Source organism: Nilaparvata lugens, chromosome 2, assembly GCF_014356525.2.
Source record: "Nilaparvata lugens isolate BPH chromosome 2, ASM1435652v1, whole genome shotgun sequence".
In the NCBI taxonomy this organism is placed as follows: Eukaryota; Metazoa; Arthropoda; class Insecta; order Hemiptera; family Delphacidae; genus Nilaparvata; species Nilaparvata lugens.
Window position 1 is genome coordinate 59,776,837 of NC_052505.1, and position 24,635 is coordinate 59,801,471.

The 24,635-nt window shown below is 35.4% G+C and overlaps 2 protein-coding genes across 8 annotated transcripts in view; one reads left to right on the plus strand and one right to left on the minus strand.

The window, feature by feature from the left end:
• The first annotated feature begins 1,819 nt into the window (after positions 1-1,819).
• Positions 1,820-24,635, plus strand: part of LOC111044851 (homocysteine-responsive endoplasmic reticulum-resident ubiquitin-like domain member 2 protein) — a 46,109-nt gene continuing 23,293 nt past the window's right edge. The window contains exons 1-2 of one of the 4 annotated variants that reach the window (XM_022330088.2): positions 15,464-15,704; positions 20,735-20,786. The gene's annotated coding sequence lies outside the window, so the exon portion shown is untranslated. Of the gene's footprint in view, positions 1,969-15,463; positions 15,705-20,734; positions 20,787-24,635 lie in introns of those variants that run through there. The other 3 variants (XM_022330086.2, XM_022330087.2, XM_039422260.1) reach the window with 3 other exon arrangements.
• On the minus strand, positions 7,125-23,709 carry LOC111044852 (nucleoside diphosphate-linked moiety X motif 19). 4 transcript variants are annotated; one of them, XM_022330092.2, is made up of 3 exons: positions 23,526-23,709; positions 11,887-12,100; positions 7,125-7,516 (listed from the first exon to the last, which is right to left on the minus strand). In XM_022330092.2, exons 2-3 carry the CDS (start codon positions 11,990-11,992, stop codon positions 7,281-7,283), a joined length of 342 nt encoding a protein of 113 aa, XP_022185784.1. In that variant the 5' UTR covers positions 11,993-12,100; positions 23,526-23,709; the 3' UTR covers positions 7,125-7,280. The 4 variants fall into 4 exon arrangements, with proteins under 4 accessions (XP_022185784.1, XP_022185783.1, XP_022185782.2 ...); XM_022330091.2 differs by lacking the exon at positions 23,526-23,709 and adding an exon at positions 15,337-15,464; XM_022330090.2 differs by lacking the exon at positions 23,526-23,709 and adding an exon at positions 14,544-15,386.

Consider the following 24,635-nt stretch of genomic DNA (forward strand, 5'->3'; position numbering starts at 1 on the left):
TGTAAATGTATTCCCAGTAGACATACACTAATGTTATTGGTACAGTGTTCTAGAAAATTCCCAAAGCTTTGAAATAACATCATGAGGCTGTAAGTTGGAGGCTGTAAGTCCATGTTTTACGGCTAGAGCTTCATCGGAAAAAGAGAGAAAAGTACTGTTTGCAGTGGAAAACCAAATGCCAATCCCAACAATTAGAAAGCTGTGTAACTCATGACTCCTTGAAGGTGCAGACTTGGGAATGATATCAATCTCTTTGCAATGATTTGTAAAAAGAGATTATCCATGATGGCAGTCTCAATAATATTTGTCAACATAAAAAAAACAAGATGGTGGCAAAAATATGCCAATTTTCAAGAAATCGTCTGTAATTCTAATAATGTCGAGGATATTGGATCAATTCTGGAAGCTCCAATTCACCAAAGTAAAAGTTGGAATTAGATAAATCTTTGGGATATTGTAGTATGATTATTTTGGAGCTTCCAGAATAAAAATTGAAAAAAGTTTTTTTTTTGGCTTTTGAAGGTTATAACTAAAAAAATATGCGTTTTAGAGGAAAATTTTTATGTTTCTTGCTTAATAAAATATAATTTATTATTTCAAATAAGAATGATCTGTCAATATTACATCAATAAACCTAAAAACACTTCATTCACATGGGCTACTTTTTAAATTAATGAAACAAAATAAAAACCTTGAAGCACCCTTCATTTTCAAAAAGTTTTAAAATAGTTCAACAACTAGTTTCGATGATCACACCATGATGATTATGATAATAATAATAATAATGAGTTTCTGTTTATGGCGTGGTCATAGGTATGGCCACAAGTGAACAAGTCAAGAACATAAAAAACTGTCATAAGACAGGTCAAGAACAAAAATACACGTCAAAACACAAAAAGCAGCAGCAAGACTAATGCAAGAAGTATCTACTTACAGTCTGAGGATCACCATCATAGAACTACCTCAGAGAATAAAAGGGGTTCTCCTGAAAGAAAGCCCTCAAGCAGTCTCCTCTTCAAGACCGTCTCTGGCAGAGTCCTGAAGTTCATTAATCAATAAACCTGTATCAGCTACTGTCTATAAAAGGCATTCACAAGACATGTGGACCTCACTATAGAATGCAGTAACTATAGTGAGGTCCATGTTATAATGGCATTACAGAAAGATAGGAGAAGAACGTTGCCAATCTTCTGTTCAATGGTATCTATAGATGGTAGCTGATTTATGGTCTATTGATGTAGTACTAACGGTTCATTCTCGTTTAAAATTGAAATCATCAATCATATTTTATTACAGAAGAAATGATTATATTTTTCAATAAATTTCATAATGAATTTTTATAATTAAGATAAAATATTTTGTTAATTAATTATCAATTCTACATTGTTAAAAGACGATCTGGCAACAGAGCAAAGCGAGAAAGAGATACCGCTATCCACTTTGTTGAATGATAGAGGATAGCAATACCATTGCTGATCAAACACTGCCATTATAACGTGGTGGAGCTCACTATAATTATGACTTTATAGCATGGATAATTATTATGATGCTATGTATGTGGGTATGCTTTCAAGGTAATAAGATGACGGTCAAAGTCCACGACGTATAATTTATTGTTCTTTTTATATCGGAAAGAATACGCTATGAGGAACTCTTTGTATTCAAATTCATTCATCTATTATATTTTATTCGTGTTGTTCAATGCATTTAACAACTAAAATAAATTTTTTCATAATCATATAATATTATTTGATGGAGGTTGACATGTATTTTTCACTCAAGCTGCTACTTTGCTACACCTGTTTTTAGGAAGTATGTTGCTGATTCAAAAGTTGAAGCATAGGTTACTTCATAATATTTGTATTTGGTCTAAATTGTAAATAATATCAAATTAATGAGTAAATATAAAAAGTAAAACATTAGGATAAATTCAAATTATCACTGTAGACATTTCTTGCATTCAAGCAGGTGGGTCGTATTTTACTTTAGAACTTTAAATCTTCATTTTAAAACCGTGATATTTGCATTTGAAACTTTGTTTTAATTATTGTCAACTTTTATATCTTAGCTAGAAATTTACATTAAGGTATTCTTTTACATTTTTTTCGGATAAAGCCTGTGTTATGTAAGGTATATTCTTGTATGCTATACCTACAATTGTGAAATAGACTAAAAGTTATATCATAGAGAAAAAAATGATAAGCGTAAAGTTTATCTACTTGTTTGTCTCTGGTTATTATGTTGTGATTAATGCATGTTTTAAATGCACTTTTTGCGATTCTTTAAAAGTTCAGATACCGTACCTTGTGCTTAGGGATGTCAATCCCGGGATCTCGGTCCATTTTTGATACCTAACAATCCCTGGATTTCTAATCGTCAATCGCCCCGGGATTAGAAAACCTGAAATTATGAATTGTATTTTTCCAAAAACAAATCAATATATAATTCATTTACAGTGATGAATATGAGTTTGCATGTCTAATTTATGTTTGACTAATTTATTCTACAGGCACAGCCTGTTGCATATTATACATAATAAAAATATACTGTACTCTGTACTGGCTAAATAGAATTCGCATCATTCGCAGAATGGTTGTTGATCGGTTGTTATGCCTCTACGTTTGTTTCTGTCTACACAGCACCACAATAACCAGTCTAGACCAGAGTATAGAATGTAATTCTATACTTAAGAATTCTATTCTATATTCTGAAACTCTATTACATTCTATATTCACTGGTCTAGACGGCGCAATATTTGGAATAGTGCTTATGTCATTTCTTTGAAATACACTCAGAACTTTGAAAAGACTTTGGAAATCAGAAATAAACAAGCAACATCTATTCTCTCTCTGTCTAATTATTCCTCATATCTTCTCTTTCTCTATCATAAGTAGAGTATTTAGTTAAAGTAAATAAAGTTGGCTCTACGTAATTTCATTTTGTAGTGGTTCAGCTTTTGAAAACGTTACTCCTAGTCTTGAAAACATTTATAGGAATAGAATGTTAAATTTTAATAGTATTCCTAAGTATTTTTCCATTTCAATAATATCCTCTCCCTCTGTAATGAGCCCTTTTTCATCTCCACACACTGTTACTTAACATGTAATTGAGGAGGAACAATTGGTTAAAAATGCATGAAACTGATTTTTGTTAATCCCGGGATCAGGGGATTGATACGGTATTGAATAATCCCGAAATACCGGGATTGGAAATCAGTCCCGGGATTGACATCCCTACTTGTGCTAAAAAATCACCCAGGGGCCCACAGGAAGGGAGTTTGGACGCAGACTGAGTTTTTTAAATTCTTGAGGGGGGAGGCTCAAAATCCAATCTTTATTAAAATATTTTTCAATTTAATAATAATCCAATATCGTGAACGATGACCAGACATCCCCGGATAGGTCGTGTCAAAAATTAAAACTGTATTTTACACATAGATGGCGGTGTCACAGACCAGCATAGTCATCATTGAAAAAATCCTCTAAAGAATAAAAACTTTCCAATGAGCCACCTTGATAGGGTGTTCCTGAACGCGGTAGGTGAGGGCCCCTTCTCACTGAATGCGGCAGGCAGTTGAACATTCTGATTGCCAGCACCGGAAAACAATCCTTAACCCTAGACAATCGACGGCGCGGAACATCCAAGTTGGTCCTCCCCCGAGTACTTTAATACCTCTAAAGAGTATTGTAGGAGTGCACTTCCTCTCTTCTTGAGAACATAGACTGGGGTTTTTTGACGTGCAAGAGTGATGCTAATATGTAAAGTCCATACACAGTAAGGATGCCCAGACGTTGAAAAATGGGCTGGCAGTGAGCATCAAACTTGCTATAAGTCATCACGTACTCGTATTTTCAGCTCATTTGCTCATTTTCCAGTTTTCAGCTATTTCTGCCAAATCTCGTAATCGGACAGAAAAATTTGCCCTAGCCTTTTTTTAGATTATAAAATTCTGAATAAAATGAGTTCGTTCGGAACTCTCTATCTCCAATGAGTACTGAGTTATGATTTTTTCAAAAATGAGTGAAATTTGAAGAAAAAATCAATTTTGATGAATTTTAGTTTTTGATCAACAATATCTTCCGATTGTCACCATTTAGATGTATAATTCAAAATCCCTCTGGGCGTATTTTTGTGCTCTACAATCTGAGATCAGGTAGAGCGCTCTATCTCATATAGATTTCCAGGTACACATGACAAAAATGCTCCTTGTATTGTGAAAAACACCTAATTTTCAGCTTGAACCATCATCACCAACTACATAGTCTTCACACTGATATTTCGCACAATGACATTAGTTCATGAGATTATGTTCTATGAGAATCACCCCTTAGATGCACTTCATTCCAGTATTTCCTAGTGGAGAGGCGCGCTTCAGCACACCTCAAGGATCAAAATTTCAAACACTTATAACTTTTGACACAATGCTCAGATTTCATCATACTACACTTCATTCTTCCCGGCTCGTCAAGGCGGTTCAAAATCATGTATCATAATTCAAAATCGGTTGAAAAGTGGAAAATTTATTGTTTATTTATTCACATAAATACATACATGGAGACAACAGGTTAAACCCTTATATGTCTCCTTGATACATTACAACATTATTCATTCAAAAAAATTAGATTTAAAATAAACATCAAGCTGAGAATAAAACAAGAGTGAAATAAAATAAGAACAAAATAAATTATATAACAAAAAAAGCTTCTTAACAAAAGAAATATGTTTTTTATTTAAAAAAAATCCTATCTTATAGCTAGGATTCCTATCTATCCTGAATCTATCTAATCCTATCTATTGCCGAAACTACTTTCCAAGATAAAATATGGGAGGTGGGAAAATATGCACTTAAAATATCTTACATGGGCACAAACCATGCAATACAGAAATAACAAAGAATCATGTGGGCACTGAGAAGAAGAAGTCATAAAAAAGAGAGAAAGAAAAATGTCATACGGAAACCTGGCAACAAATATCTATCCTAAATTAAGCCCTTCAGAGTGTTGCGGAATCTGCCACGAGAGCACCCAAAGACGTCTAGGCGCCAAGAAAAGAGATTGAAAAGCCTTTGGATTCTATTAATTGGAGAGTTATAATGACTCTCTGTTCTGGAGCGTGTTACAAGAAAAGAAAATGAAGAACGACGAGCTATGGATGATATGTAGATATTAAGTTTAGAAAGTAAATAAGCAGAATCTATTTCATTGTTAAGTAAGTTGTAAAAGAAAATAAGGGATCTGACATCCCTCCTTGATTTTAATGTTTTAATTCCAAATATACACCTCAGCGTATCAGTTGGGATATCAAATGGACAGTAGACAGTAAACTTCTTGTAATACATATATCTCAGAAATGTGTTTTGTAAACGCTCCAGAATGAGAATTTGGCCATTGCAATATGGATTCCAGATCTCAGAGGCATATTCTAGAAGATTTCTAACTAGTGACTTGTATAAGAATAAGAGAGGGGCAACATCACTGAATGGTGAGCATGTCCTTAAGATGAAACCCATCTGCTGATTAGCCCTACTGCATATGAAGTCCACATGACAATTAAAAGTAAAATCACTGGTAAACACTACACCGAGATCCCTGAAAGTTTTCATCTCTTCCAAAGGGGTGCCACCAATATTATATACATTTTCAAAAGGAGCCAACTGTCGAGTGAAACTAATAACTTTGCACTTGGCCACATTTATTTTCAGTTTATTAGTTTCACACCAGACTAATAAACTATCAACATCCCTCTAAAGGTTAATGCAATCATTGACATTCTTTATTTCTCTGAATAGTTTAACATCGTCAGCGTACATGAGGCAAGAAGAATTTTTAACAAATGAAGGAAGATCGTTAATGAATAATAGAAAAAGTAGTGGCCCAAGATTAGAGCCCTGTGGCACGCCAGATGAACAATAAAAGGAATCAGATTTATGATTATGTATCATAACATATTGCAATCTCAAATGTAAGTAACTCTCCAGAAGTTTGACTAAGTTATCACAGAAATCCATTACTCTGAGTTTCTTAACTAACAATCTGTGATTTATTGTATCAAATGCCTTAGAAAGATCTGTATATATGGCATCAACCCTTCCCCCACCGTCTAACACTGTGGACACTTCATTGCTGAATACCATTAGATTAGTTACAGTGGAGCGCCCTGGTAAGAAACCATGCTGCTCCTCTGCAATAACTTTCTTGACCTGTCCAAGTATAATTGCATGTAGTATTTAATGTTGAGTGTACTTAAGCCCCTATTCCAATATTTTGCATGAAGAAATTGGTTCTGGACTTCTCTTATGTACCCAAATAATTTTAAAAAAATCATAACTACAACATAAATTGCATGCACCAATGTATATAGTGACTGGACTATTGGGTTTTGCTCTTATTCAACTTGAGCTTATTTGTGCAAAACCAACTCTTTGCCTCTTCAAAAAGCTCATGAGCCTTCAGCTTAGCTTCCTCTGGCCCCTTGCCCTTACCCAAGATTGTGGTATTATCCGCAAAAAACAGGCTGGAATTCCGCAGATGTTTCTGAATTATACGAGCGAAATAGACGCTCTCATACTATGCTGAAGTCGACTTCAGCATAATGAAATAAATTCATTGCGACACACACATGTGTGTCATCTTCAGACTGAGAAAACTGACTTTGTGTCAAGGCTATTGATAGTAGGGAGTGCAGGTGAAAGAATTGATGGTGGTGATAGCGTGGGAAGGGCATATAGATGTGCTGATTGGCAGTATTTTCTTATTGTGAAGTATTAGGCCAAAAAATGTGTAGATGAAAGTATTAGGTAAAATTACCCTAAATGACCAAATAAATTTCTCATCGTCCTACTCATTGTGGGGATACGATGAATTTCTCATCCACACACTTTTTGACAAAATAGTTCACAATTCAAAAATACTGCCCAACTACTAGCACATCCAACAATCCCACCCTTCCCTATCATCCTCACCACTCACACTCCCTACTCACTACAAATAGCCTTCACAAGCAGTCAGTTTCTTCAGTCTGAAGATGGCCTACAACAGGTCGAAACATCTTCACTGCTAAAAAGAAAGTGTTTCCATTTCAAAATTGTTGTTCAATTCAAAGTTCAGATTAATAGTGGAAAAGAGTAGATGATCGACACAGTAATAAATTCTATTGAAAATTGGATACACAGACTATGGAATTAAGAAAAAACTTTCACCAATAATCAATAAATACATTTTCATCATTTCAATAAAATAGCAAATGCCCAACAAATAACTATGTAATTACTATCACCACATTTATAACTTAGCAATTATTGGAGAAGTCCGAGGTTGCACGTGTTTCATTTTGTCGTCTCCAAAATTAGAAATAACTATTCTATTGAATCGTGGTATGCCATTGGTTGTTTTAGTTGACACATCTTCGTGTTCAAATCGATGCATTCTGGAGCTTCTCAACTGTTCAATGGTGTACTCTTCCTTTAGAATCACATTATGGTGCTCGTAATCTGGATGTTCAGGATACATTTCATCACCTAGAAAAAATTTCAACTTGAGTTATTGCAGTAATAATAATTATTTTTATAAGTCAGGTAATGTTTCTGTTGAGGAACTGGTTGACAGGTCGTTCAGATAGGTTAAGATTCATTCACCTGCTACTCCCATTGGATATAGGCGACCACTTTTGAGGAGCCGATCACTCAAAATAGGTTTTCTAAATTGAAAAGATACTTCTGGGTGGTTTAAAACCCACCTAAAAATGAAGGTCCACTCATTTTACCTTATTTCATTTTGTTTCGCCCTCAGCAAAAGACACCCATTACTATAGGCATTGAGTTGGTTGTTTTCACAAACTCTAATTTATTGAACTATCAGGAAACCTGTTATGAAAAAATTATCATCCTACAATTTTTATTGAATATGGACGATTTTATTAGAAATTACAGTCGTTAGGTCATGTCAGAGGCCCTGAAATTGATCAGTTGCGACCTGAAAACTCTGACACCAGACCTGAGCCAGCCAGGTCACTCGATATTATTATTATTACAGTAAGCCAACTGCTGAAATATTATTTTCTTCTTTGTTTAACAGCCGTTGGGCTGGTTGGCATCAACTCTCCATGCCTCTCTGTCATCCACCATCCTCTTGAGGTCACTGTAGTTGGCACATCTCAGATCCTTCTTCAGTTGATCTATGTACTCTAGTCTTGGCCTTCCTCGCGCATTCCTTTCCTCAGTCAATTGCTCCACTATTCTTTTTGTTAGTCCCTCATGTCGAAGAATATGAAGAAATTGTGCTTTGCTCCTTTTTATTTCTCTCAGTAGACAACCTCTCTCTCCAACTCTTCGAAACACTCTTCATTCTTTACCATCTCTCTCCAACTGTTTCTCATCATTCTTCTGTGGCACCATCAAAAACAGAAAGTATTCTCTCTTCATTCTCACCAAGTCGCTCGAGCTTCACTTCCATGTTGCAATGCTCCATACATACGTTTTGAGCAACAGTTTTCTCACCTCTACACTCAGTGTTCTTGCAGTCGATACCCTCTTTTTATTACTGAAAGCAGTCTTTGCTTGATAAACCTTGCTTATCAATTCAAATATCCACCGAAAGCTATATAGAACTAAAGACTTCTGCTACGGCAAATATTGACTGAAAAATTAAGTAGCAGAAGGAAATCCCGGTCCAGGCGCAATATTTGGACAGTCTCATTCTTCAAATTTCCTTCGGCTATTTAGTTCTTCGGTCAATATTTGCAGTAGCAGAAGTCTGTAGTTCTATTTATATAGCTTTAATTGAATATCCGAGATAATTATTATACATTAATGATGGTTTATTTTTCATAACTCCCATTTATTCTTTATTTTCACAAAAATAACACTAATCATTAAAATTCTTGTGAGAGAAAACTACACACACTTCACTAAACTCGTAATATTTTGATATATTAATAATATTGTTACAATAGTTTATATTGTTTCAATAGTCAAACTTCAATAGTTTCAATCGTGTCTGAAAATGAACAAAATTATTGCTCAGATGCAATGAGAAACCATAAAAGATGTGAGTGAACTGAAAATTTATCAGAGTAGGTAGTAGTACATACATTGATAAATTAACCTTATATTACATCCTCCCATTCAGCATGACAATAACTCTACCCATACAACATTAATGCTTTTTAAAAGCTACATCTAAGTTTATTTCTGGTTTCAATCAAAATTCGTCAAGTATTTATTACCGTCACCACCTTCTTCTTGTTTTCTACTGCCTCCATTTGTCAAGTTTTACCATCGCTGAAATTCCATTAATTTTTGAGTTGACATTTCTCTGTTTCTCTTCATTGTCTATTAGTTCCAGTTTATAAATTTCTCCCACTCTCAAAATTATTCTGTGTAATGAGTTCCTTTTTAGCCATCACATTATTAATGAATTTTATTCCCACCAAGATCCAAATTTCAGAAGTGAAATAACACACAATATTGGGAAAGTTTCCTTTTCTCATCAATCGCTGCTAGTGAAAGGAAAAGTTCACTTTGACAAAAATGTTTCGTGAATAACTTTTACAGAGTAATTTTGTTTGGATCGCTGATTTCACAACACATTTCATCACCTAGAAAAATTTCAACTTGAGTTATTGCAGTAATAATAATTATTTTTATAAGTCAGGTAATGTTTCTGTTGAGGAACTGGTTGACAGGTCGTTCAGATAGGTTAAGATTCATTCACCTGCTACTCCCATTGGATATAGGCGACCACTTTTGAGGAGCCGATCACTCAAAATAGGTTTTCTAAATTGAAAAGATACTTCTGGGTGGTTTAAAACCCACCTAAAAATGAAGGTCCACTCATTTTACCTTATTTCATTTTGTTTCGCCCTCAGCAAAAGACACCCATTACTATAGGCATTGAGTTGGTTGTTTTCACAAACTCTAATTTATTGAACTATCAGGAAACCTGTTATGAAAAATTATCATCCTACAATTTTTATTGAATATGGACGATTTTATTAGAAATTACAGTCGTTAGGTCATGTCAGAGGCCCTGAAATTGATCAGTTGCGACCTGAAAACTCTGACACCAGACCTGAGCCAGCCAGGTCACTCGATATTATTATTATTACAGTAAGCCAACTGCTGAAATATTATTTTCTTCTTTGTTTAACAGCCGTTGGGCTGGTTGGCATCAACTCTCCATGCCTCTCTGTCATCCACCATCCTCTTGAGGTCACTGTAGTTGGCACATCTCAGATCCTTCTTCAGTTGATCTATGTACTCTAGTCTTGGCCTTCCTCGCGCATTCCTTTCCTCAGTCAATTGCTCCACTATTCTTTTTGTTAGTCCCTCATGTCGAAGAATATGAAGAAATTGTGCTTTGCTCCTTTTTATTTCTCTCAGTAGACAACCTCTCTCTCCAACTCTTCGAAACACTCTTCATTCTTTACCATCTCTCTCCAACTGTTTCTCATCATTCTTCTGTGGCACCATCAAAAACAGAAAGTATTCTCTCTTCATTCTCACCAAGTCGCTCGAGCTTCACTTCCATGTTGCAATGCTCCATACATACGTTTTGAGCAACAGTTTTCTCACCTCTACACTCAGTGTTCTTGCAGTCGATACCCTCTTTTTATTACTGAAAGCAGTCTTTGCTTGATAAACCTTGCTTATCAATTCAAATATCCACCGAAAGCTATATAGAACTAAAGACTTCTGCTACGGCAAATATTGACTGAAAAATTAAGTAGCAGAAGGAAATCCCGGTCCAGGCGCAATATTTGGACAGTCTCATTCTTCAAATTTCCTTCGGCTATTTAGTTCTTCGGTCAATATTTGCAGTAGCAGAAGTCTGTAGTTCTATTTATATAGCTTTAATTGAATATCCGAGATAATTATTATACATTAATGATGGTTTATTTTTCATAACTCCCATTTATTCTTTATTTTCACAAAAATAACACTAATCATTAAAATTCTTGTGAGAGAAAACTACACACACTTCACTAAACTCGTAATATTTTGATATATTAATAATATTGTTACAATAGTTTATATTGTTTCAATAGTCAAACTTCAATAGTTTCAATCGTGTCTGAAAATGAACAAAATTATTGCTCAGATGCAATGAGAAACCATAAAAGATGTGAGTGAACTGAAAATTTATCAGAGTAGGTAGTAGTACATACATTGATAGATTAACCTTATATTACATCCTCCCATTCAGCATGACAATAACTCTACCCATACAACATTAATGCTTTTTAAAAGCTACATCTAAGTTTATTTCTGGTTTCAATCAAAATTCGTCAAGTATTTATTACCGTCACCACCTTCTTCTTGTTTTCTACTGCCTCCATTTGTCAAGTTTTACCATCGCTGAAATTCCATTAATTTTTGAGTTGACATTTCTCTGTTTCTCTTCATTGTCTATTAGTTCCAGTTTATAAATTTCTCCCACTCTCAAAATTATTCTGTGTAATGAGTTCCTTTTTAGCCATCACATTATTAATGAATTTTATTCCCACCAAGATCCAAATTTCAGAAGTGAAATAACACACAATATTGGGAAAGTTTCCTTTTCTCATCAATCGCTGCTAGTGAAAGGAAAAGTTCACTTTGACAAAAATGTTTCGTGAATAACTTTTACAGAGTAATTTTGTTTGGATCGCTGATTTCACAACACATTTCCAATATTGTCTGATTTTGAAGGTGAGTAAAATTTTTATTAAAGTGAAAAATTAATTTGGTTCAATCGCATTAAGACTTTAAACACGTCCGCAACTCGCAAAAGTAATAGTTCTCCTGCAAGAGATTTATATCTCATATTATTCCTAGTCTATAAATGCTATTCATTGTAGCTAAAATATAGAGGTTCCACATACAATAAATTGTACAAAAAAAATCCATACCTGGCAAGATGGATATTTCTCCATTTGACGCATATACTCTAATTGGCATCCAGCGATCATGAGTAGATTTATTTACATTGTCAGCAATATCCATCAATGTGGACATCCTATCTATGGAGGCGAACCGTGAGAGCTCATAGAACTGCGGTGGTGGCAGATAAGCATCAACCGTTTTGTCATGTGATTCGTCTAGAATATCTTGTACATGGCTCCACTGAAAAATAATTAGAATAATATTTATTCACAACACACATCATACAGTATTCGATAACTCAAATTACAATTGAGCAAGTTTAAAAAGTTTGAAGGAAAATAGAATAGTTTAATAGGAGAAAATGTCTAAAGACAAAACGTGTGCTGTAAATTCAATGTATAAATATTGTAGCTGACATGTCCAGTGAGTACCTTTATTCTTTACTAGCAGGTAACCCGTGTGCTCCGCAAGGGTCTGTTTAAAGCACTAATAGGTTTAATTTAGCTCTAGAGTTCCATGTTGATATTGAAAGTATTAAGAACTGTAATAATTTACAATGGAAAAACGATTTGGTTTGGCTTTTATCTCACGTAATTTTGTATCACATATTGAATGAATGAATGAAATACAAAGAAGAAAAAATTGTTCCCCATCGAACAGAAAAATCATATTATTAAACATAAACATTCTCTAAACATTGTAATTCCATTTATTTATCTGCGAATTCAAGAGTTTTTAAGTTTAAACAACCTACCCGGTAAGCTCGAGCTAGAGAAGTGATAGGGGGCTTAATGTGGGAATGCAGCTCAATGTCTATATTTATGTATAAATCATACATGTCTGTGAATAGATAAATAAAACATGATTTGCGAGTTGTGGCTGAATTAGAGAAGGATGAGTAAAAACACTCTATGATGGGAGAGGGTAAAATGAAAAGAGAAGTTTATAAGTTAGGTGGCCATCTAAGTTGTGTGGGTCTAAAACCTTTTCCATTACATAGTGGCAAGAAAATAAGATAAAAATTCGCTAAGGTAGATTCGCAGAGTTACAAGAAAAGATGGGTTACTTACAAAATGGCTTAATCAAAGACCAAGTGAAGATTGGAACCACTTAGTGAAAAGATAGTCAGATACATGAGGAGAAATAAGTGGGAGCTTGGATGAAGGATGATGTGGAGGGAAGGAATAGAGAGAAATTGTAGGTTGGAAATAAATTGGGTCTGTTGTTTTCCCCCTGACTGATTAGTTAAAGAGTGGCTGAGGAAGGAACTAGACGACAGTTGGGGTAACTAAAAAAAAATACATGACGGGAAAGCCGTCCCCGCATCTGAAAGTGAGTCCGTCTGAGACCATCTATCAAGGAGGAGGTTTGCAATGGATATTTCACGCTGCAGAACTAGTAAGAAGAAAGACTGTTTCCCCATTTTGGCCCTTCGCTTGTTCAACGACCTACCTGTCAATGTGAGGAATCTGCAAGGAAGTGACTTCAAAATTAAAATAGTGACGTGGCTGAAGAATAACCCATCCTACACCATGAGTGAATATTTCGATGCACACAAGGACAACATAGCCTGACCTGCCATCTTAAAAGTAAATTCATGATGCCATCTATCCAGTTCACTGGTCTTTGATGAAGAAAAAGGAATAAGGAATCTAAGTGCCGTTCCCAAAGACAGTGAGTTTTTGATCACCAGGCAGACTTCGTGACAGACTGCAGATTATGCTGGGGGTTGTGTTTATAAGATGACATGTCATGCGTTTTGCACCGATATCCCGGTGTGCTCAAAAAGATTCTTCTACATATTTGTTACAAACACAGGCACATTTTATAGGGAATTCGAGTGGAGATTTGGATTGAAGTCCACTGTCATATTATTTCCTATGATGTGAGGCCATTCAGCAAATCGGTTGACTTATTGAAGATACAAAAACGAGCTGCATGGATTTTAAGGGCAAATTGGCCACTATGCACACTGCAAGCCCATTTTTGTGACATATGTTTATTATTACAATACTACGCATAGAGAACTCTTAGATAATATGAAAAGATTCGATAATTGTAATTTTTAAGAATGCAGTTGCTTCTCCATGTATACTTGCAGGGTACGCCTCCAGAAATGCTAAGGGAATATGATGCAGGAACTCAGCGCTATACTATAGGCTACTTCAACAAAAGCTGCCTGCACGGGCGAAACAGTTGGATCTGATGTATGTTAGAAGAGTTGCGTCCAAATTCATAAAGGGCAAAGTTTATTATAGTGTTATAAGGGGCTCTTGAACAAAGACCTCTAAAATATACTAGCTTACCACTGTGAGTTTTGGAACCCACACACTGCCATCTGCACTTTAAAGTGATTTTTTGTATTTTTAATATTTATGACGCCATCGATCATATAAGAGTGGATAATTGATTAAAAAGTATTACGGAATAGTTATTGAAAATGACAGGGGGCAGCTTACTACTCAGCTGCTATATAATGCCTATGTGGTGGCGTGCAAATCACATCATGCAATGTTTAATATTTCGTCATAGGATCATGGCCAATGTTAATAAATGAAGGAAGTAATTGACTTTGTAGGTACCAAGTATGTGATATTTTATTAGAATATACGGGAAATAAACCTATATACTGACAAAGTGTAAAACAATTGTTCAGGGAATGCAATATCTCAATTAGGCCTACCTTTGCAAGTTCGATTTCATAATCCTCTGATTGTGCAGGGACAAGTTTCTCCATAATCGCTACAAAAAACACAGAATCGAATCTTATAGGAAGATTTGGAGGAGTAAGCCAATCACTCCATAAGTATAAGGAACTAATATCTGGGAAGCATTTATATTCTCTACATAAGTTGAGGAATTCATTTGCATTTTTCATTATTTTCCTTCTCCATGTCATTGATTCTTTTATATCCAAATGCGTTGCTTTATAAAAATTATCAAAGTTGTGCCATGATTTTCTACATAGAAGGATACCACTTTCTTCAAACGCTTCTCTAATAGCAGTTATTCGAAGAGATATGCATCTTGGCAAGGATTCTGAAGTAGATTCAAAAATAGGCAAACCTGTTGATTCATTTTTCATCAAAGAGCAAAGTTTATTAACTGAGAACCCAAATTCTGAAAATATGTTACTCCATTCAATACTTGAATCGCTTCTATTCATTTTACCTCCCGGAAATACGTATGCGCCAGGTGTAAAGGGACTTTCTCTGCTTTTCTTCAGTGCTAATATTTGAAAGTCTTGATTCTCGTTTTCTTTCCGCATCTCCTCAATTTGTTTACTGTTGATTCCCGGCCCCGGAGTAGCAGACAGACGTGACGAGATTGAGGGGCTTGCAGCCGATAGGATAACACTTGCCGCTTCCTTCCATTTTAACATATTTAAAGGTTATTTCTCGTAAAAATATTGAAATGAGTACAAAAGAGAATGGAGAAACAAAATAAATCAGTATTTTGAGAAAACTTTCACTAACCTCATTACTTTATTTTTGTCATCAGCTGATAAGTTGTCAATTTGGAATGAAAACTTTAACCTTCAAAAACATATGGTCTTCAAATAATCAAGGTTATTCTAAGGCCAGATCCACCAATGGGAAGTGAATTAGTGTACTGTCTACTGTGCTGTGTACTTTTATGAGGTTGATTGTTCGTTCTGTTTTGGGTGTGCAAGTCTTTCAATTGACAGAAAACCTGGTTTTTATTAAAATCAAATGAAACATTACATGATTTGTCTTTATAATATGCAGGATTTGTGAAGTTAAATATTAATATTTAACAAGTTGATTATTTTCGTTTAAGCTGCTGTGTTCTTCGTCTTATAAAAAATCTAAGCTGTGCCGTGTTATTACTTACTTGTTACTTACTTACTTGTTACTTGTTGTAGTCTTCTCCATGGTCGTTGACCTGGGAATCGTCAAATTTCTTCCCAATCAATGGGGATTCACGGTCGGTGATGCCGATATGCATGGTCGTCTATGAACTCTGCCAGTGCATAGTAGGGTCTCTTGATCAGGTAGTTCTTCAGACTTCTAGTAAAGGCACCGTAGTCCTGAATTGCCTTAAGCTCCTTGGGCAGAAGGTTGAAGAGTCGGGCCCCAGAGTAGGCCGGCGACCTGCTGAATTTTGTGAGCCGGTGCTGCTGGAGCTCAATGTCAGCTCCATTTCTTGTGTTGTGGGCATGTCTATTTCCCCTCAATTCTGGGCTACTCCTCACAGCCAGGGTTGTTACTTCGTATATGTAGAGTGCGACAACTGTGAATATGTTATGCTGGATGAAGAGCGCCTTGCAGTGGTCCATCATATCTCTTCTTAGGATAGTTCTCAGGGCCCTTTTCTGCAATCGCAGAACTCTATCAATATTCGTCTGGGCTGCAGACCCCCAAGCCACAATGCCGTACTTTAAATGAGACGCAAATAGAGAATGGTAAGCCATGAATGCAGTTTTCTCCTCTGTGATATTTCGGATCCTTCGGATTACAAAGATGGCAGATGACAGTTTTTTGCAAAGCAGTTCAATGTGGTGCTGCCAGTTGAGGTGACCATCGATCAGTATGCCCAGGAATTTAGTATTTGTCTGTGCTGGTATGCCTATGTTTGTTTGGTCCTCAATGTTTCTATTTTTTGGGGTGAAGCGAATGTGAACTGTTTTATCCTTATTTATGGTTAGATTTAGTTTTTTGCATATTTCGTTTGCTTCGTTGAGTGTTGTGTCCACCACTTCTTCGGTGTGTTCATGCTTTTTATATGGTATTAAGATAGTGGTGTCGTCTGCAAAGAGAATACAGTTCTTCCTATGGTCGATTTCTGTGGGGAAGTCATTTATATAGATCAGAAATAGTAGTGGCCCCAGTATTGACCCCTGAGGAACACCTTTATAGACCGTCCTTAGAGAGGATCTGTAGCTTATTATGCTGTTTTTCTTCTGATGGTTGATTTCAACATATTGCTTTCTATTCAGGAGATAGTCTTCCAGCCATTGTAGGGCTCTCCCTTTGATGTTCAATATCTTGAGCTTTCGTTTCAGCAGGCCAAGGTCAATGGTGTCGAATGCCTTCTGGAGGTCAATAAAAAGACCTGAAACAGTTTTACCTTCCTCCCAGTGTTTGCTGATGTTGTTACATAGTTCGGAGATCGCTGTAACCGTTCCAAGGCCCCTCCTGAATCCGTGTTGGTGTGCTGAAAGTAGGCTGTTGTTCTCAAGATATACAATAAGTTGGTCATATACAGCTCTTTCAATCAACTTTGATGTGATAGGCAAGTTAGCTATGGGCCGATAGTTTTTTGCATTCAACCTGTCACCTCCCTTGAATTTGGGAAAAATTTTTGAGATTTTCATGCTCTGCGGAAAAACAGCCTGGGAAATTGATGCATTTACTATGTCAAGGAGTGGCAGCTTTAGTTCACGCTCACAATGTCGAATTATCTTGCCAGTGATATCGTCGTGTCCTGATGAGTTATTAGGTTTGAGATTTCTAAGGAGTTGCTCTAATTTGGCCATTGGAATGGTTTCGAATTCTTTGAGCTCCTGTTTATTATTTGCCAGGTGGATATGGTCAGAGGTATTTTCAGAAGCAGTCTCAGAGGGTGGCTGCGTGAAGGCAGAATTGAGGAGGTTGCTAACATGATATGGATCAACTATCATTTTGTTAGTTTTCTTGAGTATTAAGTTGTCCATTTTTCCCAACCCGCTTCTGTTTCTTTCCTCATTTATTATCCTCCAGAGTACTCTGGTTCTGTTATCAGCTAGTTGGATTTTTTTGTTAATGTAGGATTTTTTCTTTCTTTGGATGTCCTGTTCATAGATTTTCTTAAGTTTTATAAAGTTCTGCTTATCCTCTGGTGATCCTGTAGTAATGAACTTATTATTTGCCTGATGTACTTGATCCTTTAGAGCAATGGTATTGTTGTCCCAGAACACGTTCTTAGTTGATGTAATTTTCTTTGGTTCTCTGGGCATTGCTTCATCTATGTTGAGGCGCAGGATCTTTACAAAGTTTGAATATTTATCCTCTATCAAGTCCTGGTTTATAACCTGTTCCCAGTCAGTCTGACTGAGTCTGTATTTTAGTTTGTGTAGGTTATTTTTTGAGTAGTTTCTGGCAAATTTGAACATTACTCTCCTGGGTTCTGTTTTATGCTGAATCTGGCAGAGAATTGAATTGTGGTCGGATATCTGGTTTTGGCAAACAGTGACTTTGACGTAATCAGGTGGCAGGCTGTGGTAACATCCGTCAAGGCTTGTGGCTGAAGTAGGTGTTATTCGAGTTGCGGGCAGTTTGTGAATGAAACATCCATGCTGATTCAGTGTGTTTTTCAGCTCTTTATAGCTTTTTCCATCAGTTTTCAGGGTATCTATGTTGGTATCTCCCAGTATTACTATTTCGAAATTTTTTGAGGAGTATTGGTGCAGCAGGTTTCCCATTTTCTCCAGATAGTCCTTAAGCGTTCCAGGATCAGGTGATCTGTAGGTGCCTACGACTATAAGGTTGGTTTTCTTCAGTTGAATTTTCAGAAGTATTGTCTCAAATGTCTGTTCAGACGGTTGGAGTGATTCTTCAGGTATGATTTCATCCATTTTTAGGTTTGTGTTATCCCGTTTGTACATGGCTATACCTCCCCACATGAGGTGTGAGCGGCAGAAGTTTGTTGACAAAGTGTAGCCTGGAATGTGTGTACTGAGGAGCTCCTCCTTTCGCAGGCCATGCTCAGAGAGGATGACCAGGTCGGGAGAATACAGGTGAAGTTCAATCTGCAGTCTATCAAGTTTCTGTTGTAGTCCTCTTTGGATATTCAGGTGGTAGATCTTGAGTTTCAGGTCCTTTGTTTTGCTATTCTGTCCTTCCCTTCTGGATCTCATGTGGTCTGTATTTTCATTTGGTTGTACTGTATTGTTGTGTGTTTCGGCAAAGCTATTTGAATTCTGTCTGGGATATTTTTGGATGTCTTTCTGTTGTTGCTACTCCGCAGAATGGACTCCCGTGGTAATGTTTGTAGCTTGTTTTTCCTTCCTCAAAGGCCTTTTAGTCTCTTTCGGGTTAATGTGGACTCTCGTGACAATATTCGCGCTCTCAATTTCGGGATCATCAGCATCTCTGCCTTCGTTCTTCCCCAGCTGCAGGGCGTTGCATATAGCAGCTACCAGGATGTTTTTACCGTCATTGTTAAGGTGTGTGCCATCCCAATCCAGGTGCTGCCTGTGAAGTTTTTGGGTGTTGTCCAAGTATGATATTTTCAGCTGTTCGCTCAAAAACTTGTATGATTTGTTAGTCTCTTCCAAAAATCTCTGGTTACAGTCCTCCCTGAGCGGAATCGAGCAGATATACCAGTTTGTCCTGGGAAATCTTTTTTGATTTGCCTCAATTGTCATCCAGAGAGGCCTCATTACATGATTAGGTGTCTTTGCTTTGGCTAAGTTATTTGTTCCTATGTTGATCACTACTTTGCTAGGTAAGTGGGTTCGGTTTTTTAGGAACCTGCTCATGTCCTGGATTTTTCCCCCTGGAATGACTTCAACAGCTGCATTGCTCACTCCTTGACTGCGCAGTATTTCGTCCACTCCTCTGAGAAGTGAGTCTCCTATAATGAGGGGGTGATCACTTTCAGTTTCTGCATCCGTTTGTGATGTATTAAAAGATTGTATAGGCTTGTCATTTACCAGTGGACCACTGTGGCCGGTCTGCGTCATGTTTTGGTGTATCCCATTCACCTTATCGTGGACTAAGTGTTGGCAGGTTTGGCACATATATTCTTGCAAATTTTTATTCTGTTGAGTTTTGTCACTGTGGTTATGCTTGTTAGCCATAATTAACTGGATTATTTCTCCAAAGTATTTGACTGTTCCGAGTGAATTTTAAGATAGGACTAAAAGTCTGCACCACAACAGTTATTTGAGTAAAGCAGAGATACATATATAATATACAAGTTTTGGTAATCACAGCCAGTATCACAGTTATTTTATGAGAAATTTTAATAATGATCGAAATAGTTTATCCTATACATATATATCACAGCCTATACAGTCGAGAAAAATTTTTCATGCAATTAATTGCAATTCGTTTATAGATGGAGTATTCTGCAATAGGTTACACAAGGTATTATATTTACCAGGTGTGTCGCCAAGTCAAGTTATTTACCATCAAAGAGATCGTATCTTAGTACACTAATATAAAGTTTGTGAAGAATAAAATCTATGGCGACATAGACTGTTACTTTGCAGAAGTAGTAGACCGCTTTGTGAACTGGGTTTGCAAGAATAGGAAACTTGAACAAGTAGAGTTCGTACTGATTTGAAGTCGAAATAGGTTATGTCATTTGCTATTTAGTAGTATCGAGTGCGTATAGCTCGAATTTCTGGTAAGAATTAAGCTTGCTGTATACCAATAATTCACACAATAGGCTTGTTCAGAATAAATAATTATATTGGGCTTGTAGTGTTGGCTTGTCCAGCATGTTGAGTTACGTAGAAATCCAGATAAGCAATAATAATGATGGCATGCAGTTTACCTTGTGGTTGCGTCGCTCAGCTTACTTATTTAGATTAAATTCTCTAGAAGATCTGTTACTCACAAACACTTTCCTCTTGAAATTACCAGTAATTTGCACCTTAAAGCAATTTTTGGTACGCTTTTTCTTGTTATAACACTAAGGTTGGCGTTGGCAATGGAGGTTACTTCTGAAAACTTGGTCAGATAGAAAAGCTTTACTGCTCAGACCAGGAATTTATTGATTTAACGGACAAGAAACTAATTTCGAGCAAGAAAAACAAGAATTTATCAACTTTACAAATAATTAGTTATTAATTAATCGAAAAATGTAAGGAGCTATCGTAGTAGGTTTTGTCAAGCCAACTCAGGTGTACCAACCTGTAGTCTTTTATCACCTTTTCTTCTGTTGTTTTTATTAGAAATCGAAGGCAAAGCTCTGAGTAAGTATTTATTTTCAAACATGAAATTGGAAATGTTGTTTTTATAAATGTATTGGACAGATTGTTGCATCACTCGAATATGTTTTTAAATAATTCAATTGTTATTGATTAAGTATTTTTGTCAAAGATTAACTTGAATTACAAATTTAGACACGACCTTCGTCTTTCAAGTTGATTTGACGTTACTTCTTTGATCAAAAAATGTATGTCTACCTAACCTATGAATTTATAATTTATAGATAACCTACTGAGTAATTATTTCGATTTGTTGTATCTGCAATGTTAAATCTAATACTACATGATTTTTTAAACGTGATTATAATATAATTTCTTCATTTTTTCTTAGATAAGCCCTTGTTAGTCACAATAAACAATTCTCAAAATGGCTATTTTAGCTTGGTGAACAAAACGAATTTGGGGTTTTATTTGTAGGTCTTTTTTGTATTATATCTAGGCTATTAGCCTACTATTTATTATAAATAATAATATTGTTTTCAAAAAGAAATATTTTTTTGAATGGAAATTAAATTTATTCCCCTTAGACATTTGACATTTAAATTGAAACTATTCCTCCTTTAGACATAAGGCTATCTAGATTAAATGAATATGTTTAAAGACTCCTCAATTTCTATATCAACTTTTACAATCATTCACTTGAGCTTATAGATCTCTTTAAACAGTCATTCATGTATAATCAAACACATTATCACATTATAAGTATTTGTTTGTTTTTATTCATAATATATATCGCAATAATTAACTCAACTGTAGTCTTTGATTTGTCTTTTTTGTGGTGCACACATTACTACTAAAAACCCTCTAGTACTTGACAAAAAGTCTTTATTCACATATTATGTACTAATTCTGGCTACTTGGAACATTTACGTACTATTTTTAGGATTTCTGGTGTAATCTGCCTGGTGATCAAGACCCTGTAAAATTGGTAGGCTTTGTATTGGACATAAGACTAAGCTAGGATAGCCAGATACACTAGATTACCAAAAGGTTTGTTTGTTGTCTGTTGCTGAAGCAGCAGAGATATGTGATGGAGGGTTACTTGGTCATAACAAGTTACAATATAACAATTTAAATCACACTTTTCCACTCGGTCATATTACCGACGGTCTTCTCTTGTGAGCCACTTCATTCTTCTCTGTCTGATGTAGGCTAAATCAAAATAATCTAACCAATCAGGTTATCAGGCATCGAGAGCTGATTGACATTCCCAGGGTACGCCTCCAGTGATCGCAGGTTTGCTAGTGGAAGTCAGCTTTATTTACGCTTCTTTAACAAGCTGCTAGGACGGATGAAATAGTTGAAATTTGGTGCATTTGAAAGAGTGGTCATCTAATGCTTAAAGGTCTGGGCCCACTACAGTGTTTGGGAGTTTCCAGACGACTTAACACACACTTTGGCCTTTTAGTCTGAATGTATTGTTTTGTTTAAAACCTGGGCTTTAAACGACACACTGTCATAATTTGTTATGTAGTGTTTTTGTATTATCGATCCCACAAGTGTGAGTAAAGGATAAAGAAGAAGTTATTGAGTGCTCCCCTTTCAAAATTATACATTTATTAAGTTTGAACAATAGTTTTCAACTGTGAGTACAAAAAGAAGGTGAGATAGCTTTGGATCATCTTATAGCCTGAGAAGTGGAAAATGAGCGTTTTTAACCTAGATGAAACTAATCTTACAATAATAAAAAAATTATAAGCTTTCTTGGCCTCAGAATTTTATAATCTCTTGCCGGGTACCAAAAAAAAATCAACTATAGAATAGAAACATTTTTTTGAAACGCCCAAAAGAATACCTCATCCAGCTGGATGAAACAAAGCAGCTCTTTTGTATCCTTAATATAAATGACCACCAGGAAAGTCATTTTATAGTAATTTCATCTTCAAATTGAAATGAGTAAAAATAGAGCAACTAGGTAACCTCTACTCTTTACTTTTAACTGTTAATTTTCATGAAGAGTAAGTTGTTGAAAATAATGTTAAGTACAGTATAAATGATAGTGATAAATGACATTATAAGGTCATGTTATTACTCTATATTGTATAGAGAATAAATAAAATAATAATTGTACCATATATTTGATCCCCCACAAGCTAAACCTCATTATGTTCTTATGTTGTTTTCTCTGTTTAAATTTATTTATTATTGTATCAGCAATAATTTATTATCTATTATGTTTCGTGTTGAATAAATTAATATAAAATTGTTATCGGATTCGGACGTTGAAATGTCGGTCCCGGCTGAAGTATGACAGTCGTAAGTCGTAAGGCACATTGACGGCTTATATCTACAGGCGAGATTGGTTGGGTCCCTCAAAGGACTCCCCACCTACAAAAGCCATACAAATTCACTTTTAATGATTTCTTTCCTGATGTCACACACTTTTTAAAACATAATTTACATTATATATATATTTAAAGAATACTTTTAGCAAGGTTCTAATTGAGAATAAAATTTCCTCAAGGTTTTCATCCTAACTTGGTTATTGCTAAACTTTAAGAAGACCTTCTTCCACTTTTACAATATTACTTTTACTTTTTTAATCTAAACGCATTTCGGGGCGCTAAGCCCATAAGATGGTCTGCTGGTGCCTGTTGAAGATGAAGCTCAGCGCCCTGAAACTCGTCCAGTCTTAAAAATTAAGTTGAAAGTACTATTGTAAAAGTAGAAGCAGTGCTTCTTCAAGTTTAGAGAATGAACTATCTGATTCGAATAACTATTTACCTGTCTTACACACGTCTAATCAGTCTAATAGTGAATCACACATTATGAGGTTTATAACTGTGTAGTAGATCCCTGGATGCGAGTTTGTTGAGATTGAATAGCTTGAGTAGGCAGCTGAAACGGAGTTGATAAAATGAGCAATTGGAATATGCTGACATGTGAATGGATGAAAAGTTCTTAGAGCAAACAACTCGATAATAATTGAGTTAACAGATGTCAATAACACACATCACTCTTATCTTTGAAAGACATTTTCATTGTAATAATATAGATTAGTATGCAATGACTTTTAACTAACTTCTGTGTAATCTAATTAAAATAATTAACATCAACATATTCATTAGATTAATTCAACACTTCCATAAATTCTATGTGGTTCATTCTATTCCAAATTTTCACTTACTTACTGCCATGGCCATACAGTAGATGTTTTAAAGATTGAAATGTATTAAATAAAAGGGTAATTGATGTGTTTATATTGTTTTTAATATCTAAGTAGATATTTAGCCCTAGTTAGTATTAAAAGTCCAGTCCTTTTATTAAATATTATTTTGTAAGCTTCAGCTTGACTCTAAACCATAGAATAAATCTTATAAATTTATTTCTCAAATATAAAATACAGGGACAGTAGAGAACCCCTTGAAATGTTGGATATGATCTCAATAATTCATTATTGTATTGTTCCAATCATTGTTTCTTGATATTCTGTTTCAGGGTATTTATAACTATATTCACCAAAACTTCATTGGAAAAGACAAATACAATATTCAGGGTAGAAAAACAAATCTTTTATTCCGAGATTTTGTCACATAAACAGTCCAACCTTCCTGTTATACTGATCTTGAGAATAGTTGTATTAAACTATCTTTCACTATCATGACCCAAATCGCTGTAGGAAATGAATTTGAATTTAATCAATAACTTATCCCTATAATAAATTATTGTACCGTATCATTCATAAACAGATCTTTCAAAACAAAATCTATCTATCTCTTCAACTCTTTCGGAACACGTTCCACATTATTTTCCAATTGATTTCAGTTATTAATGTTATGCTGAAATTTATCCTTCAATAAAGTAGCCTGTAGTATACTCCATAAACAAATCTAA

Coding starts and splice junctions, on each gene's coding strand:
- LOC111044852 (XM_022330090.2), bottom strand. CDS start 15,242: ATGTTAAAATGGAAGGAAGCGGCAAGTGTTATCCTATCGGCTGCAAGC. Junction 12,101..14,543: donor ATGAAATCGAACTTGCAAAG/GTAGGCCTAATT, acceptor ATTATTTTTCAG/TGGAGCCATGTACAAGATAT. Junction 7,517..11,886: donor AGAAATATCCATCTTGCCAG/GTATGGATTTTT, acceptor AATTTTTTCTAG/GTGATGAAATGTATCCTGAA.